The sequence below is a fragment of the Salvelinus alpinus genome, chromosome 11, assembly GCF_045679555.1.
Source record: "Salvelinus alpinus chromosome 11, SLU_Salpinus.1, whole genome shotgun sequence".
Classification (NCBI taxonomy): Eukaryota; Metazoa; Chordata; class Actinopteri; order Salmoniformes; family Salmonidae; genus Salvelinus; species Salvelinus alpinus.
In genome coordinates this window covers 64,954,893-64,973,155 of record NC_092096.1, presented here as the reverse complement: position 1 = coordinate 64,973,155, position 18,263 = coordinate 64,954,893, and the positions used below count along the sequence as shown (strand labels likewise).

The 18,263-nt window shown below is 45.7% G+C and overlaps 1 protein-coding gene across 3 annotated transcripts in view; it reads right to left on the bottom strand.

The window, feature by feature from the left end:
• The window catches only part of LOC139534670 (cGMP-specific 3',5'-cyclic phosphodiesterase-like), a 127,967-nt gene that overhangs the window by 19,154 nt on the left and 90,550 nt on the right, over window positions 1–18,263 (bottom strand). For 2 of the 3 annotated variants that reach the window (XM_071333990.1, XM_071333988.1), the window contains exons 9-14: window positions 7,713–7,821; window positions 7,517–7,601; window positions 6,420–6,595; window positions 3,797–3,856; window positions 2,424–2,570; window positions 998–1,123 (exon numbers count right to left, since the gene is read on the bottom strand). In XM_071333990.1, the coding sequence (XP_071190091.1) occupies window positions 998–1,123; window positions 2,424–2,570; window positions 3,797–3,856; window positions 6,420–6,595; window positions 7,517–7,601; window positions 7,713–7,821 (703 nt within the window). The remainder of the gene's footprint in view (window positions 1–997; window positions 1,124–2,423; window positions 2,571–3,796; window positions 3,857–6,419; window positions 6,596–7,516; window positions 7,602–7,712; window positions 7,822–18,263) is intronic. The other variant, XM_071333989.1, reaches the window with a different exon arrangement.

The following is an 18,263-nucleotide window of genomic DNA, read 5'->3' as shown; positions in this document are numbered from 1 at the left end:
AGTTGGACTAGAACTGGGTTGGACTAGAACTGGGTTGGACTAGAACTGTGTTGGACTAGAACTGTATTGGACTAGAACTGTATTGGACTAGAACTGGGTTGGACTAGAAGTGAGTTGGACTAGAACTGAGTTGGACTGGAACTGGGTTGGACTAGAACTGGGTTGGACTGGAAATGAGTTGGACTGGAAATGAGTTGGACTAGAACTGGGTTGGACTAGAACTGGGTTGGACTGGAACTGGGTTGGACTAGAACTGTGTTGGACTAGAATTGTGTTGGACTAGAACTGGGTTGGACTGGAACTGGGTTGGACTGGAAATGGGTTGGACTGGAACTGGGTTGGACTGGAAATGGGTTGGACTGGAAATTGGTTGCACTAAAACTGGGTTGGACTAAAACTGGGTTGGACTAGAACTGGGTTGGACTGGAAATGAGTTGGACTGGAACTGGGTTGGACTGGAAATGGGTTGGACTGGGTTGGACTGGAACTGGGTTGGACTAGAATTGGGTTGGACTGTAACTGAGTTGGACTGGAAATTAGTTGCACTAAAACTGGGTTGCACTAAAACTGGGTTGGACTAGAACTGGGTTGGACTAGAACTGGGTTGGACTAGAACTGGGTGTTTGGGATACGTTGAGTTCTGTTTCTGTCTGAGATACAGTACTTGTTTGTTCAAGTGTCTTTGACTTACTATTTATGATAATGATATTCTTCCTATATCATATTACATCTGATATCTTCCAACTAAGATAGCAGAGTAATACATTCAGAGGTAGAACATTTGGTATTTAAATATTAAGGTAACTGGAAGCGAATGCTCCCTTGACAGAACACAGTGGTCGGACTGACCCGGTAACAGCACAGTTGCAGCATGTTGACTCAATAGCTATTGGTCGGAATGACACAAATAAGACTTCCTGCTGGGATATATTATTTATTGATTGGACGGAGTGACCCGGCACCCCTTCCATGCTGGCCATTGATTGGCTGAACTCACCTGTAACCGACCAGATTTGAACAAGGCGAACATGCACTGGGAGGTGTTGAAGGCGTGTCTCCAGTTGTGGTAGGCCACGTTCTTCCTATAGTTCTTCTTAACACTCAGGATCCACTGGCACAGACTCTACAGAGAGAGAGAGGGGGGGAGGGAGAAGGGGGGAGAGAGAGAGGGGGGAGAAGGGGGGAGAGAGAAGGCGGGGGTGGAACGGAGGGAGAGAGAAGGGGGGGCGGAGGGAGAAGGGGGGAGAAAGAAGGGGGGAGAGAGAGGGGGGGAACGGAGGGAGAGAGAGGGGGGGGGGCGGAGGGGGAAGGGGGGAGAGGGGGGGACGGAGGGAGAAGGGGGGAGAGAGGGGGGGGATCGAGAAGGGGGGAGAGAGGGGGGGGAACTAAGGGAGAAGGGGGAAGAGAGGGGGGCGGAGGGAGAAGGGGGGAGAGAGAGGGGGGGTGGAGGGAGAAGGGGGGAGAGAGGGGGGGGGTGGAGGGAGAAGGGGGAGAGAGCGGGGGGGAAGAGGAGGGAAAGAGGAGGGAGAGAGGGGGAGGGGAAGAGGGAGAGGGGGGAGGGAGAGAGGGGGGGCGGAGGGAGAGAGAGGGGGGGAAGGGGGAGACATAGGGGGGAGGGGAACGGAGGGAGAAGGGGGGAGAGAGAGGGGAGGAGGTGGGATATGAAGGAACACAGTTGGAGATAGACAAAAAAAAGTGGGGAGAAAGAGGGAGAGATGAGGAGGAGGTGGTGAGAGAGGAGGAGGAAGAGGAGGGGAGGAGGAAGGGAAGAGGAGGGGAAGAGGAGGGGGGGATGAGGGGGAGGGGAAGAGGAGTTGGAGGTGGGGGAGGAGGGGGCAAAAATGGCCAGCAAGAGAGAGGGAAATGTTCAACAAGAAAATAGAGAACAGACAGAATGACAGTGACTTTAATTGTATCTGTACATCCTCAAGCAGTAGAACTTAAAATTGGCCAGGCTGGCAATCTGATTGGTATCATAGGAAAACTTAGACCACCCTGCTAATCGAATCACTGGATTCTGTTCATCCAATCTTTCCATGTCCATCCATTTACCGGCATAAGCTTCCAATCAACTCCCTATCAGCCAATGCATAGTGACTCACACATTTGTTCAATAATGATTTGATAATAAATATTGACATTCATTATGACCTTTTTCTGAACCTCAAAGTCCTTCGCATTCTATAGGTTGTGATGTCATCAGTCATCTATTGTGAGTGATGCATGACAAGGCCACTGTGGTGTGTTGAGGAATCCTGATTTAGAGGGTGGTGAGCTGTTGTTATGGATGTACAACACACATCTATGCACGCACCGCACGCACCCACACACCCACACACCCACACCCACACCCACACCCACACACACACACACACACACACACACACACACACACACACACACACACACACACACACACCTACCTTGTATTTCATCTGGAAGTTCTGGACCAGGTTGAGGTCTACAAACATGCGTATGGTGGCCTGAGTGGTCTCAGCGTCGGACAGCTCAAAGTCACTGAAACTGAACTCCATCAGGCGCAGAGACTGGGCCGACGGAACAGTGGCCACCTTCACAAACAGACAGAGGAGTGTGTGAAAGGGATGTACACATACACACTCATATAGGGTATGCACGCATGTACACACACACACATATACTATATTTATGCACATACGCACACACACACACACACACACAAACACTCACCTTCCCTAAGCACCAGGGATCTCTAGCAGGCATTAATAATCAATGAGCTGTGATCAGGAAGAGTATCTATCTGTGTTCGGCTCACCTCCCCTTTAGCTGACAGACAGCACTTCTACACAGAGCAGACAGGACACCCCTAATGCACAAAGGATCTCTTCTCTTTCTCTCCCCCTCTCTCTCTCTCTCTCTCTCTCTCTCTACTGGCATTTTCTTGACCTCTCCTTCTAGTCGTTTTTATCTCTCTCTTTCTGGCAGCAGAGTCAGCTCAGACAGAGAGATTACAAGCCTTTGTGAGAAAGAAGGGTGAGAGAAATCAGGGCAACGGTGGGGAATCGTACCATATAATTATGTCTAATCAGACAGAAAGTAAAACACAGCTTTTCCTACAACCACCACAGATATTATGAGAGTACTGTCAATCAACTGTTTGAACTAAACCGATGCACACTGCTGAAATATATAATATATAAGCCATTTAGCAGACACTTATCCAAAGCAACTTACAGTCATTCTTGCATATTGTTTTTGTTTACATATGGGTGGTCCCGAGATTCGAACCCACATCCTTTGGCGTTTTAAGAAATTGAGCTTGTATCCTTCTAGCTAGAGAAACATCAGTCCTTCAGAGAGTCAATGCCTCAGCAACAGTGACTGAAGACTGCGTTGGGGAGGGTAACATGGCCTAAAAAGAAGTCAGATACTGGTTAATCTGTTAACCCCAATTATCATTGCCAAACTTTAAAAGCAAATGATTTGGGCCTTAAATTGGCTTTCTGGAATGGGTATTGTGCATACTTTCACTTTTGATTTGAAACCCTGATCAATATGGTCAGTCTTTTTCGTGTTTTTTCATCTCCAGACCGTTATCCTCATAGGCTGCATGAGTATCTACATGTGAGTCGCCATCTTGGTTAGGTTTACATGCGCTGGAGTGGTCTCATTACATCATGGCTGAAGTCACCTCATCTACACACTGTCCTTCCAACCTGAAGGAAGGCATCTGTCTGGCAATGCCTGTATGGCCACAAGTGTGTGTGTGTGTGTGTTTGTAAGTGCGTGTGTGGTAAGTTAATAAATTGTAATTTACCGCAGTTACCTGCAGCGCCCGCGTCTCTTCCTCTGCAGCAGAGGCGTGATACGAAAGGACCTGAGAATGACACACACACACACACACACACACACACACACACACACACACACACACACACACACACACACACACACACACAGTTATCCCTCTGACAGACTATAGAAAGAAACGGAACGAAAATATAAACGCAATATGTAAAGTGTTGGTCCAATGTTTCATGAGCTAAAAAATATATATATAGTTGTACGTAGACACAAAAAGCTTATTTCTCTCAAGTTTTGTCAACAAATTTGTTTATATCCCTTAGCATTTCTCCTTTGCCAAGATAATCCATCCACCTGACAGGTGGTATAGTTGACTCATAACCCGCAGTTAAAATATTCTGTGGCTGAAGCACCAAGAGGACCAGAGTGGGACTACAGCTAATAACACACCAGTGGTGGAAAAATTGCCAAATTGCCTACACAGCCAATCGCAAGATAATGCTTTTGGGAATGAGCAGAAAAAGTTAACATCAATCCATTGAGGCAAAAAGGACATTGTCGAAATTAACTTCAATAAGACAAAACCTGCGAAAGGAGAGTTGAAAATGAAAAGAAGGGAGGCCCAGAAAAGTAATGTTTGTAAAAGATATGGTGAAGTCGCAGAAGAGGATGAGAGCACTGCCATTTTATGTGTGATGATGTGAGGTGCTATACAAATTAGACAGTCACAAGAAGGGACTTCAAACAGGCCTATGGCATGTCAAGGGAACTATAGCTTAATGTTTAGATGGGTTAAATGGAAACTGAAATCTGGATGACTAACCAGAATAACCTACAGTTTTTTTTGGGCAAACTCCAAAGTCCTCTGATAATACTAGTCCCGTGCAAATCGACATCCCTGCGGTTTGAGCAAGAAAACAACTGATTGGATAAAGTGCACAAAGTGCTGCACATAGCCTATATGAAGGGTCTACATGTGTCAACTCACACACTCAATCTTTTTCTTTTTACGTTTTGTTTTGCAAATGAATTGAAAGTCCCCAAAATGCATCATCAGAAATATTGCGCCTACAGTATTTAACCCTTGCTGTCAATAGATCGCAAAGCAGCATACAACTGAGCTAAACGTTTGGAACAAGTTCACTTTCTCATCCATCCTAAATAAACGCATCTTAAGTGCAAGTTAGCTGTTTAGCTCACATCTGCAGGCTGAGGGCCATTTAGGACGTCTTCTACTGCGGATCACTGAAACATCCTAATGATTATGATCACACTTCCTCAATTGAAATTGTATGCTTTGGTAGGGTTTACCAACTTGGGCCAGCATCCCGGAGTCGCCTCTTCACTGTTGATGTTGAGACTGGTGTTTTGCAGGTACTATTTAATGAAGCTGCCATTTGAGGACTTGTGAGGCGTCTGTTTCTCAAACTAGACACTCTAATGTACTTGTCCTCTTGCTCAATTGTGCACCGGGGCCTCCCACTTCCATTTCTATTCTGGTTAGAGCCAGTTTGTGCTCTTCTATGAAGGGAGTAGTACACAGCGTTGTACGAGATCTTCATTTTCTTGGCAATTTCTCGCATGGAATAGCCTTCATTTCTCAGAACAAGAATAGACTGACGAGTTTCAGAAGAAAGTTCTTTGTTTCTGGCCATTTTGAGTCTGTAATCGAACCCAAAAATGTTGATGCTCCAGATACTCAACTAGTCTAAAGAAGGTCAGTTTTATTGCTTCTTTAATCAGAACAACAGTTTTCAGCTGAGCTAACATAATTGCAAAAGGGGTTTCTTATGATCAATTAGCCTTTTAAAATGTTTAACTTGGATTAGCTAACACAACGTGTCATTGGAACACAGTAGTGACAGTTGCTGATAATGGGCCTCTGTACGCCTATGTAGATATTCCATAAAGAATTAGCCATTTCCAGCTACAATAGTCATTTACAACATTAACAATGTCTGCACTCTATTTCTGATCAATTTGATGTTATTTTAACGGACAACAAAATGTGATTTTCTTTAAAAAAAAAACAAGGACATTTCTAAGTGACCCCACACAACACAATGCCACAGATGTCTCAGGTTCTGAGGGAGCATGCAATTTGCATGCTGATTGCAGGAATGTCCACCATAGCTGTTGCCAGATCATTTTGTGTTAATTTCTCTACCATCAACTGCCTCCCGTACTTCCAACTAGCTTCACAACCCATGGCTGCACCACTGCCCAGTCATGTGAAATCCATGGATTAGAGCCTAATGAATGTATTTCAATTGACTGATTTCCTTATATGAACTTTATCTCACTAAAATCTTTGAAATTTTTGCATGTTGAGTTTATATTTTTGTTCAGTATAGAACCCTAGTTTTGCATTCCGGTAGCTGACACACTTTCACATCAGATGTTTGTGACCTTCTCAGACAGACAGCCCTTTGGGGGAAGACGGAGCAGAGTGTGGAGAAGACCATCCAGTATTTCCTAAGGGCACCCATCGCTGTCACTCCCAACCCTCGTGTTAAAGTCTCCACATTGTAGTTGCATTTATAGGCCTGTTCTAGAATCAGCATACCTTCCTCCAACCCTAACCTCAACCCTTAGGGTGGGAAACACTGAGCAGACCTGAGACCAGTGCCTCTCACCTCCAGTGTGACCTCCTGTTTGGCCATGGCTCTCTCCACTGTTTCATACATCTGGGTGTTCTGTATACCCAGGCCACAGAAGATGGCGAAGGCCTCCAGGAACTGTTCATCGTTCCGGTTGAAGGACTTCACGTTCCCTGACGCCTCGTCCATCTTGTTCACCAACTGACACACACCTTCAAGACCCGACATAGGGGGAATGTTAGACACGCACGCACGCACGCACACACACACACACACACACACACACACACACACACACTTTAGTTTAAAGTGTAAAGACAAAACTTTAGTTTGGCTCTCCTTTTTATATGAAATAGTTTGTTGTTAGTGACCTCTTGTCTGAAACTAAAAGGTCCATCTACTCCAGGACTAATAGCCCCATAAATGATAGCAAGGTTGTAATGAATGAAAAGCCCTATCCTCAGCCTGTAGACCTACTAAGTATTCACATCATGGAGAGGTGCCAACGCCAACACTCTGACCCTCCTCATTGACTTCCCTTGCCCTTTCTCCTGCACATTCTGCATGACAATTACAGGTGGCTAAATTAATGCCCGGACACAAATCATAATAGGAAGAAAGAAAAAAAAATATTGCCTCGCTAATGTCCAAGGAATAGAAGGTGAGTGGAGGAGGGCATTATGTTAATAAATTCTATATTAGAGTCTAGGAGCAGTAGGTTGTCTTTTGATCCAAGTGTCTCCTGGACTCTTCAGGCAGTTTGTGGAAAGACTAAAGGGACCTGTTCTGTTTGATCATTGGGGACAGGGGGGACATACATTACGGTTACACCACTGCCCAGGTAATTAATTTCTCTATTTGTGCCTTCATTTATACATGCAAAAACCTATTGAGATTTAAATCTCTTTTTTTACAAGAGAGACCTGTTATAATGACGTCAGCTAATGATGTTTTGGTTATAATGTAAATGCTAGTTATACTAATGCTAAGGATGTGTTAATGAATAAGAAGGGGACTCTTGGCCCGAATGAATGAGGCTACGATAGGGCAATGTCTGTAAACACAAACCACATGGAGGGAAAAGGGAAGGGGGGAGAAAAAGGGAGTGAGGTAGAGAGAGAGAGAGAGGGTACCTATAACTTTATCCTTCTTCCCATTCCTGATAGGCGTACAGAGCAAACTCTTGATCTGGTTACTGGGGTGCTCTGGGTTCTCACTCTGAAAGAAACATAGATTCATAATGTTAGGCAAAAAAATACATATATTTAAGATTGTAACATAGTATTCTAGAAGAAGAAGATTGCAGAGTAGATCATGTTCAGTACTGACCGTCCAGGGAAAGCGCTGGTCTTTGGTGACGTCAGAGATGTTCAGAGGCTCCATGGTGTTCTTTACATACTGGGCGTACATGTAGTTTATCTGACTCACGTCACAGTCCCTGTGGGGAACACAATTGAAATACTCAAATCAAATTAAATGTTATTTGTCACCTGAGCCGAATACAACAGGTACATACTTACGAGCCCTTTCCCAACAATGCAGGGTAAAAATAAAAATAAATAAATACCAAAGGAAATAGTAAAATAACAATAACATTTCTATATACAAGGTGTATGGTAAGGGTAAAAGTGAATAAGCAATTAGGGTAGATAATAAACAGAGTAGCTGCAGCGTATGTGAGGAGTGTGAAAGTGTGTCTGTGTGAGTGATTGTGTGTGGTGTGTGTTTGTGTTTCTGTGTGTGTGTGTGTGGGTGTGTGTGTGTGTGGCATCTAAATGCGTGTTTGTGTGTGTGAGCGTATGTAGTTGTATGCAGTCATATGTAGTCTATGTGTGTGTATGTGTGTTTTGTTCAGTAGTCATAGGGCTTGGGGGTAGAAGTTGTTCAGGAGCCTTTTGGTCCCAGACTTGGCACTCCGGTACCACTTGCCGTGCGTTAGCAGAGAAAACAGTCTATGACTTGGTAGTCTGACAATTTTTAGGGCCTTCCACTGACACCGCCTGGTGTAGAGGTCCTGGATGGCAGGGAGCTCGGCCCCAGTGATGTACTGGGCCATACACACTACCCTCTGTAGTGCCATATAGTCATATGCCAAGCAGTTGCCATACCAAGCGGCGATGCAGCCAGTCAAGATGCTCTCAATGGTGCAGCTGTATAACCTTTTGAGGATCTGAGGGCCCATCCAATATCTTTTTAATCTCCTGAGAGGGAAGAGGTGTTGTCGTGCCCTCTTCACGGCTGTGTTGGTGTGTTTTGGACCATGATAGGGCCTTAGTGATGTGGACACAGAGGAACTTGAAACCCGCTCCACTACAGCCTCTTCAATGTGAATGGGGGCGTGCTCGGCCCTCCGTTTCCTGCAATCCACGATCAGCTCCTTTGTCTTGCTGACGTTGAGGAAGAGGTTGTTGTCCTGGCACCACACTTCCAGGTCTCTGACCTCTTCCCTGTAGGCTGTCTCATCGTCGTCAGTGATCAGGCCTACCACCATTGTGTCGTCTGCAAACTTAGTGATGGTGTTGGAGTCGTGTAGGGAGGACAGGAGGGAACTAAGCACGCAGCCCTGAGGGGACCCCGTGTTGAGAGTCAGCGTGGCAGATGTGTTGTTGCCTATCCTCACCACATGGGGCGGCCCGTCAGGAAGTCCAGGATCCATTTGCAAAGGAAGGTGTTCATTCCCAGGGGCCTTAGCTTAGCTTGGCGGGCAATATGCCGTTGAGCGCTGAGCGGTAGTCAATAAACAGCATTCTCACGTAGGTGTTCCTTTTGTCCAGGTGGGAAAAAGCAGTGTGGAGTGCAATAGAGATTGAGTCATCTGTGGATCTGTTGGGGGAGTATGTGAATTGGAGTGGGTCCAGGGTGTCTGGGATGATGGTGTTGATCTTAAACATGACCAGCCTTTCAAAGCATTTCATGGCTCCAGATGTGAGTGTTATGGATCGGTAGTCATTTAGACCGGTTACCTTGGCGTTCTAGGGCACAGGGTCTATGGTGGTCTGCTTGAAACATGTAGGTATTTGGGGCTGGGTCAGGGAGAGGTTGAAAATGTCAGTGAAGACACTTGCCAGCTGGTCACTGCATTATCTGAGTACGCGCCCTGGTAACCCGTCTGGCCTCGAGACTTTGTGAATGTTGACCTCTTTAAAGGTGTTACTCACATCGGCTACGGAGAGTGTGATCTGACAGTCATCCGAAACAGCTCTCGTGCATGGTTCAGTGTTGCTAGCCTCGAAGTGAGAATAGAAGGCATTTAGCTCGTCTGGTGGGCTAGCATCACTGGGCAGCTCGCGGCTGGGTTTACTTTTGTAATCCATCATAGTTTGCCAGCCCTGCCACATCCGACGAGCATCAGAACCGGTGTAGTAGGATTCGATCTTAGTGCTGTATTGATGCTTTGCCTGTTTGATGGTTCGTCGGAGGGCGTAGCAGGATTTCTTATAAGCATCCGGATTAGTGTACTGCTCCTTGAAAGTGGCAGCTCTAGGTTTTGGAGATGTTGCCTGTAATCCATGGCTCCTGGTTGGGATATGTACGTATGGTCACTGTGGGGACGTCATCATCGATGCACTTATTGATGAAGCTGGTGACTGAGGTGGTAAACTACTCAATGCCATTGGATGAATCTCGGAACATATTCCAGTCTGTGCAAGCCAAAAAGTCAGGTAGCTTAGCATCCACTTCATCCGACCACCTCCGTATTGAGTGTGTCACTGGTACTTCCTGTTTGAGTTTTTGCTTGTAAGCCGGAATCAGAAGGATAGAGTTATAGTCAGATTTGCCAAATGGAGGGCGAGGGAGAGCTTTGTATGCGTCTCTGTGTGTGGAGTAAAGGTGATCTAGTGTCCCACCCTGATCTGTTTCACCTGTCCTTGTGCTTCTCTCCACTCCCTCCAGGTGTTACCCATCTTCCCCATTATCCCCTGGGTATTTATACCTGTGTTCTCTGTCTGTCTGTGCCAGTTCGTCTTGTTTTGTCAAGTCAACCAGCGTGCTACTCTGTCCTCCCGGTTTTTCCTTTTCTCTGTTTTTTGCTAGTCCTCCCGGTTTTTCCTTTTCTCTGTTTTTTGCTAGTCCTCCCGGTTTTGACCCTTGCCTGCCTTGACTCTGAACCCGCCTGCCTGACCATACTGTCTGCCCTGACCTCGAGCCTGCCTGACCATACTGCCTGCCCTGACCTCCAGCCTGCCCTGACCTCCAGCCTGCCCTGACCTCCAGCCTGCCCTGACCTCCAGCCTGCCCTGACCTCCAGCCTGCCCTGACCTCCAGCCTGCCTGCCACTCTGTACCTCCTGGACTCTGACCTTGTTATGATCTTTTGCCTGCCCACGACCATTCTCTTGCCTGCCCCTTGGATACTAATAAATATCAGAGACTCAAAACATCTGCCTCCCGTGTCTGCATCTGGGTCTCACCCTGTGCCCTTATATGTAGAGTGTTTTCGCCTCTAGTTGCACAGATTACATGCTGGTAAAAATTAGTTCAAACAGATTTCAATTTTCCTGCATTAAAATCACCGGCCACTGGGTGTCTTATTAGACAGTTTTTTGTGATAATGTTATTATTGGGTGTTTTTATCAATGTCAATCAAATAAAAATATCAGTGTAACATGTAAAATGTAATTACCAGCAACAAAACATGAGCAAGAAGGTTGACACAAACATGGTCTCTTTTTTGCTTGAGTAAGGCAGATCCAAAATGCCGGTGTTTCAGCCTACCTCATTGCTTTCTTTAGTAGGGCAGCCAGCGGAAAATATGGAGCGTAGGGGTTGGTAATGTTCTCTAGTAGCACTGATTGGCTCAGTGTTCTGTCACTCATGGGGACACTACGTCACTGCAAAATCTACGGGTAGAGCTCGAAAGTTTGAAATGCCCATCCAAGGAGACTCAAGGTCATTGTCCACAGATAAAATTACATCAAATCATATTATATCTACCACAGCTTTGATTGGATCGATCATGTCAACATCATACTTTCTAAATCTTAGCTATCAAGCTATCAGTCATCATGAATCAAGTCGACAATCTACTGGCAAATCCATTTCAATCCTTGTCATATAAGAAATGATGAAGAAAAATTATAGATTAAACATACTGGTGCTCATCAGCCATTGGACATTACATTACACAGGTTGGAAATCGCAAATTCAACAATGAGTGGTTTGGAAGGAATCAGTGGCTAACTGCAAGTGTTGCAAAGCAAGCACTAGCCTTCAGTGGAGTGGGTGTGTGGTCCAAGTCTGGGTTTAAGGGTCTCTTTTCCAAGTTTAAAAGGATACCATGGGCCATAAAAGGTTGAATACATTAGCCATGCTGTCAATCCAGCATGATTTCTGCCACATTCAAAACAACTGGAAACTCGGAACTGGGAAATCTCAGACTTCAGTGAGTTCAACTGGGAACTTGAAAGAAAATGAGCTCCGACTGGGAAAATACGGTCATCCAACTCTGAATTCCAAGTCGGGAACTCGGGCCTCTTTCTAGAACATCGACATGAAGATCACCGATGTCATGATTCAACCTAGTTTTTTAAACGAGTTCCCAGTTGTCTTGAAAGCACCATAAATCCAGAGAATGCCAGACTTTGATGTCAAACTTTAACAAAATGTTTTGATGACTAACAGTTTGTGGGCGTATAACCATTTGTCACCGTTATAGTGCAATTAATGTATTGTTTAGTGTTGTTTATTGGCTTTGCTGGCATGCATCTAAAATATTTTGGGGGAGTTTTCCCCACCAAGATTTACATGCTAAAATCGTCACAGGCTAGCATACACCAAGCACAACACAGGCTAGCCCACACCAAGCCCACACCAAGCCCACATCAGCACAACATGGCCAGCCTACAACAGCCCAACACAGGCCAGCCTACAACAGCCCAACACAGGCTAGCCCACACCAAGCCCAATACAGGCTAGCCCACACCAAGCCCAACACAGGCTAGTCCACATAAAGCCCAACACAGGTTAGCCCACACCAAGCCCAACACAGGTTAGCCCACACCAAGCCCAACACAGGCTAGCCCACATCAAGCCAACACAGGCTAGCCCACATCAAGCCAACACAGGCTAGCCCACACCAAGCCCAGCACAGGCCAGCTCACACCAAGCCCAGCACTGGCTAGCCCACACCAAGCCCAGCACTGGCTAGCCCACACCAAGCCCAGCACTGGCTAGCCCACACCAAGCCCAGCACTGGCTAGCCCACACAAGCCCAACACAGGCTAGCCCACACCAGCCCAACATGGCCAGCCTACAACAGGCCAGCCCACACCAAGCCCAGCACAAGTTACCCCACACCAAGCCCAGCACTGGCCAGCTCACACCAAGCCCAGCACTGGCTAGCCCACACCAAGCCCAGCACTGGCTAGCCCACACCAAGCCCAGCACTGGCTAGCCCACACCAAGCCCAGCACTGGCTAGCCCACACCAAGCCCAGCACTGGCCAGCTCACACCAAGCCCAGCACTGGCCAGCTCACACCAAGCCCAGCACAGGCCAGCTCACACCAAGCCCAGCACTGGCTAGCCCACACCAAGCCAACATGCAACAATTTCAAAGATTTTACCGAGTTACTGTTCATACAAGGATATTGAAATAAATGCATTAGGCCCTAATCTATGGATTTCACATGACTGGGAATACAGATATGCATCTGTTGGTCACAGATACCTTAACAAAAGGCAGGGGCGTGGATCAGAAAACCAGTCAGTATCTGGTGTGACCTCCATTTGTCTCATTCAGTGTGAAACATCTCCTTCATATAGAGTTGATCAGGCTGTTGATTGTGGCCTGTGGAATGTTGTCCCACTCCTCTTCAATGGCTGTGCGAAGTTGCAGGATATTGGCGGGAACGTTGTTCCAGAGCATCCTAAACAGCCTCAATGGGTGACGTCTGGTGTGTATGCAGGCCATGGAAGTACTGGGACATGTTCAGCTTTGAAACCGTGATTCATCCGTGAAGAGCACACTTCTCCACTGTGCCAGTGGCCATCCAAGGTGAGCATTTGCCCGCTGACGTCGGTCACGACGCCGAACTGCAGTCAGGTCAAGACCCTGGCGAGGATGACGAGTAAGCAGATGAGCTTCTCTGAGACGGGGATTCTGACAGTTTGTGCAGAAATTCTGTTCTGCGGTTGTGAGTCCAGATGGACATACTGACAAATTCTCTAAAACGAATTATGGTAGATAAATTCATATTAATTTATTTGGCAACAGCTTTGGTGGAAATTCTGCATGCCAATTGCACACTCCCTCAAACCTTGAGACATGGGAGCACGTGATGCCGCGGAGCTGAGCAGACGTTGACAAACCGAGCTCTTCAAAGTTATTCTATTATTACCTAAATAACAACGTTGGAACAATATTCTAACATCGGCTGATAAATTGTCAAGTACTTACCTTCCCAAAGAGCCATGGACCTCCGACCGAGAGGCAAGAAGGACGACCAAAACGTTGTTGATTCCCAAGATAACGATAACGCTACAGCTAGCAAGATTAGTATTAGCCCTCATAACTCAATCGACAGTTCCAGACTGTTGCTCTCAGCCTCTTGCGAGCCTGCCGACATGCTGGCTACTCTCCTCCGGGAAATTCAGGATGGTAACAAAGGTCTTTCTATGAAAATCGATAAGAAAAGGGCTGAACTCCATTCTTCCATTGACGACCTGAAATCCTCCATGAATGATCTCCTTTTGAGAACGACTGAGGCAGAGTTGCGCATTAGCACAGTTGAAGACACCATCGCTCGACATGACCAGGTCTTGATACAACTGCAAAAGGACAATGCCTACCTCAAAAACAAGGTAGATCAGATGGAGAACCAGAGCAGACGTAGTAATATCCGTGTGGTGGGATTGAAAGAGGACAGCGAGGGCCGTGACCCGGTCCGTTTCTTCACTCAATGGATCCCGGATGTCCTAGGCATATTCAACTTCACCAAGCCACTGGAAATCGAACGCGCCCACAGAACATCAGCGCCGAAACCCCGGCCTGATGAGCCCCCACGGGCCGTCCTGATCAGGTTCCTCCATTTCCAAGACAGAGAGAAGGTACTGCAACTCGCAAGAGCCAAAGGGGACATCACCATTGATGGCAAGAGGGTCAGCCTTTTCCCGGATATGAGCGCGGATCTCGCAAGACGTCGCAAGCAGTTCAGACCTGCCGCCAAAGCACTGAAGGAGAAGAACATCACCGGCTACCTCATCCACCCTGCGCGGATGAAAGTTCAGTACAAAGGCCGAAGCCATCTCTTCAACACGCCGGGAGAAGTGTACACTTTTCACAAAGAACTGAGCAACGTCTGAGCCAGGACGGTCTCTTTGGGGGATAAGATGCAGTTTGTTTGTTTTCTCTTATCCGGACTGAACCGCTGATATCCTCCGGCCGCTATAATTGATTTGTACATTTTCAACTAACCGTATCTTTCCGGGGTGAGTTCTATTACATTTACAGTAGAGTATATTTTGGTTTAGTCCATATTACTGGGTGAAGCAAATAAGTGGGTTTAGGCCCACTGCTTTCCCCCTCATTTATGTTAATCTTTCGAAAAGAGACTCAAGCAGCCCTTACCGTGGGCAGTAAATATTCAGCCATAAATGTCTATTCACAACGTTTGTTTTCAGCTTAGAGAGCTCGCAGGTTTTAGTTTACGCCAAGGTTTAGCTAGTAAGAGCAAGATGGAAAGCGAGCAGCAACGTATCTCTACAAGTGTATTCATGTTTGATTGTTGGGATTGTGGTTTTAGTCTAACAATCGGGGTGGGTGGGATTCTTTATTTTTTTCCCCTTTTTTCTATGTTTATTGTTTCCTTCCTAAAGAGACACATAGGTCACTTCTGTGTTCAAACCAAAGTTGAAACATTTCCTAACTATCTACATATGATAGATTTCCATTCAGCTACATATTTGAAACCCAATTATGCTTAATCCACTAAAATATGTCACATTCAACGTAAAAGGTCTTAACAGCCCGATTAAAAGGAAGAGAGTCTATACATACCTTAAGAAATTAAAGGCTGACATTGTGTTTTTACAAGAAACACATCTTACAGCCAGTGAACACAAGAAATTGAAGAGGGAATGGGTAGGACAAGTTTTTGCGTCCTCTTTTAACTCCAAAGCAAGAGGAACTGCAATTTTGATAAGTAGACACATCCCCTTCTGCGTCAACAACACCATCTCTGATCCCTCTGGCAGGTTTGTTTTGGTGCAGGGGCATATGTTTTCAGAGTTTTGGACCCTATTGAATATCTATGCTCCTAACTTCGATGACCATATGTTTATTCAGAATGTCTTCCTTCAGGTTGCTCAAGCACCACCAGGATGGTTACTGGTTGGAGGAGATTTTAATTTTTGTTTAGATACAGTTCTTGATAGGTCCTCTGATAAACCCTCACTTCTTACCAAAGCCAGCAAGCTCACCATGTCATTCATGAAAGATCTGAATTTACTAGACATCTGGAGACAGTTGCACCCACAGGATAGGGACTACTCTTTTTATTCACACCCACACAAGACACACACACGCATAGATAACTTTTTACTGTCGACACAACTGTTTCATAGAGTGTTAGATGTCGAGTATCTCCCCAGATTACTTAGTGACCATTCTACCCTGGTATTATCAATCTCCATTCCTACCAAGGTAAATGGAGCATATAGATGGAGACTAAATTCTACACTCCTAAAGCAACCTGAATTTTGTGCATTCATCAAAGAGCAGATCAATATTTTCACTTTGACAAACAAACCCTCCGCTCCTGACAGTTTCATTCTTTGGGACACATTGAAGGCCTATCTGAGGGGACAGATCATTTCCTATACTAAAGGGCTGAAGAGAAAACACGGTGCGGAACTGAGTGCCCTTGAATCTGAAATCTCAGAGCTAGAGAAAACCTACCAAAGAGGCCCAACTAAAGATCTATACAGGCTTTTGGTAAATAAAAAACTGAAATATAATATTCTGAACACGTATCAAGCTGAGAGGGCCATCACTAAATCAAAACAGCGTTATTACGAGCTTGGAGAGAAAGCTCACAAAGTATTGGCATGGCAACTGAAAGCAGAGGAAAGTAAGAGGACAATTAATGCTATAGAAACTCTTACTAATGAGATATCTTTCGACCCTACTGAAATTAATAATACTTTTAAGAAATACTATGAAGACCTCTACACTTCCCAATCAAGCGATGATCTATCAGAGATCGACTCCTTTCTCTCCTCTCTCAACCTCCCATGCCTGTCAGGGGAAGACAGCGAGCGCCTGAGTGAACACTTCTCAGTTCCTGAATTGTTGGGGGCCATTAAATCCTTACCTTCTAATAAACTTCCGGGGGAGGATGGCTTCCCTCCAGAGTTCTATAAAGAATTTAGGGAGCTGTTGGTCCCCTACCTCATGGAGGTACTTAAAAAAGCCAGGGAAGACAACTGCTTTCCAGAGTCTTTCTCTCAAGCAGTGATTACTGTAATCCACAAGAAAGGGAAAAATCCACTAAAGTGCGCCTCATATAGACCAATCTCTCTCCTTAACACAGATTGTAAACTGGTCACCAAGATGCTATCTAAGAGACTGGAGTAATGTTTTCCCCTGTTGGTCAACCCAGATCAGACTGGCTTCATAATTAATAGATTGTCCTCCAATAATCTCAGAAGGTTCTTTGATATAATTCACCTTGCTAACAAAAACAAAATACCTAGTGTCGCAGTCTCCCTCGACGCTGAAAAGGCCTTTGATAGGGTTGAATGGCCATACCTCTTTCGCGTTTTGGAAAAGTTTGGTTTAGGTACCGTGTTTGTAAATTTGATAAAATCACTCTACAAATCTCCTAAAGCTAGGATTGCTACCAACGGGATTACTTCCTTCTCTTTCCCTCTCTATAGGGGGAACAGACAAGGTTGCCCAATTAGCCCCCACCTCTTTGCCCTCGCCATCGAACCGTTGGCTGAGGCTATTAGAACGTGCCCTGACATACATGGCTTTGAGGTGGGCCCCCATACCCATAAATGATCACTCTTTGCGGACGACCTTATCTTATTTCTAACAAACCCAGAACACTCCCTCTCTCACTTGCAGATCCTACTACAGTGTTATAGTTCTTTCTCTGGATATAAGGTCAATTTAGATAAAAGCGAAATCTTACCGTTGTCTGTCTTTGACCATCATACCATCAAGCACAAGTTTCCTTTTAGATGGTCGCCTATGGGCTTCACATATTTGGGCATACTGGTGGATGGTAACCTGAACAACCTCTATAAACTCAATCTGGCCAGTTTGTTGCAAAAGGTGGAGGGTGACCTTTGTAAATGGATGGACTTACCTCTCACTCTACTGGGTAGAATCAATGTAATTAAAATGAATGTCCTGCCCAGATTTCTATATCTGTTTCAATCTCTCCCTATCCCTGTTCCCGCAGCATTCTTTTCTTCTCTCGACAAGCTGACCAGACGGTTTATCTGGCACGGCAAAACCCCTAGGGTTGGCCTGGATAAACTGACCCTGGATTACAGTCAAGGGGGCTTAAACCTCCCCAATTTTAGAATGTACTACTGGGCAGCACAGTCTAGGTTTCTGGCTCAGAGGTTTGACAAGGGTCCCTCTCCCTCATGGTTGAACATTGAAAAGCTTGAGGTAAATGATGACACTGGGGCAGAATTGTTTTACAAATGGGACAGAAAATCTATAAAAACCATCACAGACAACCCTTTAATCATACATTCTGTCCTGGCATGGTGCAAACTGCATGAGCTGTTCGGACGAGGGGGATTCCTTTCCCCTAAAACCCCTTTATGGAACAATAGATTGATTCCTATGTTTTTCCAGAATAGTAACTTTAGACCATGGTCTGATAAGGGTACCACTCTTCTGGAACATTGTTATGAGGAGGG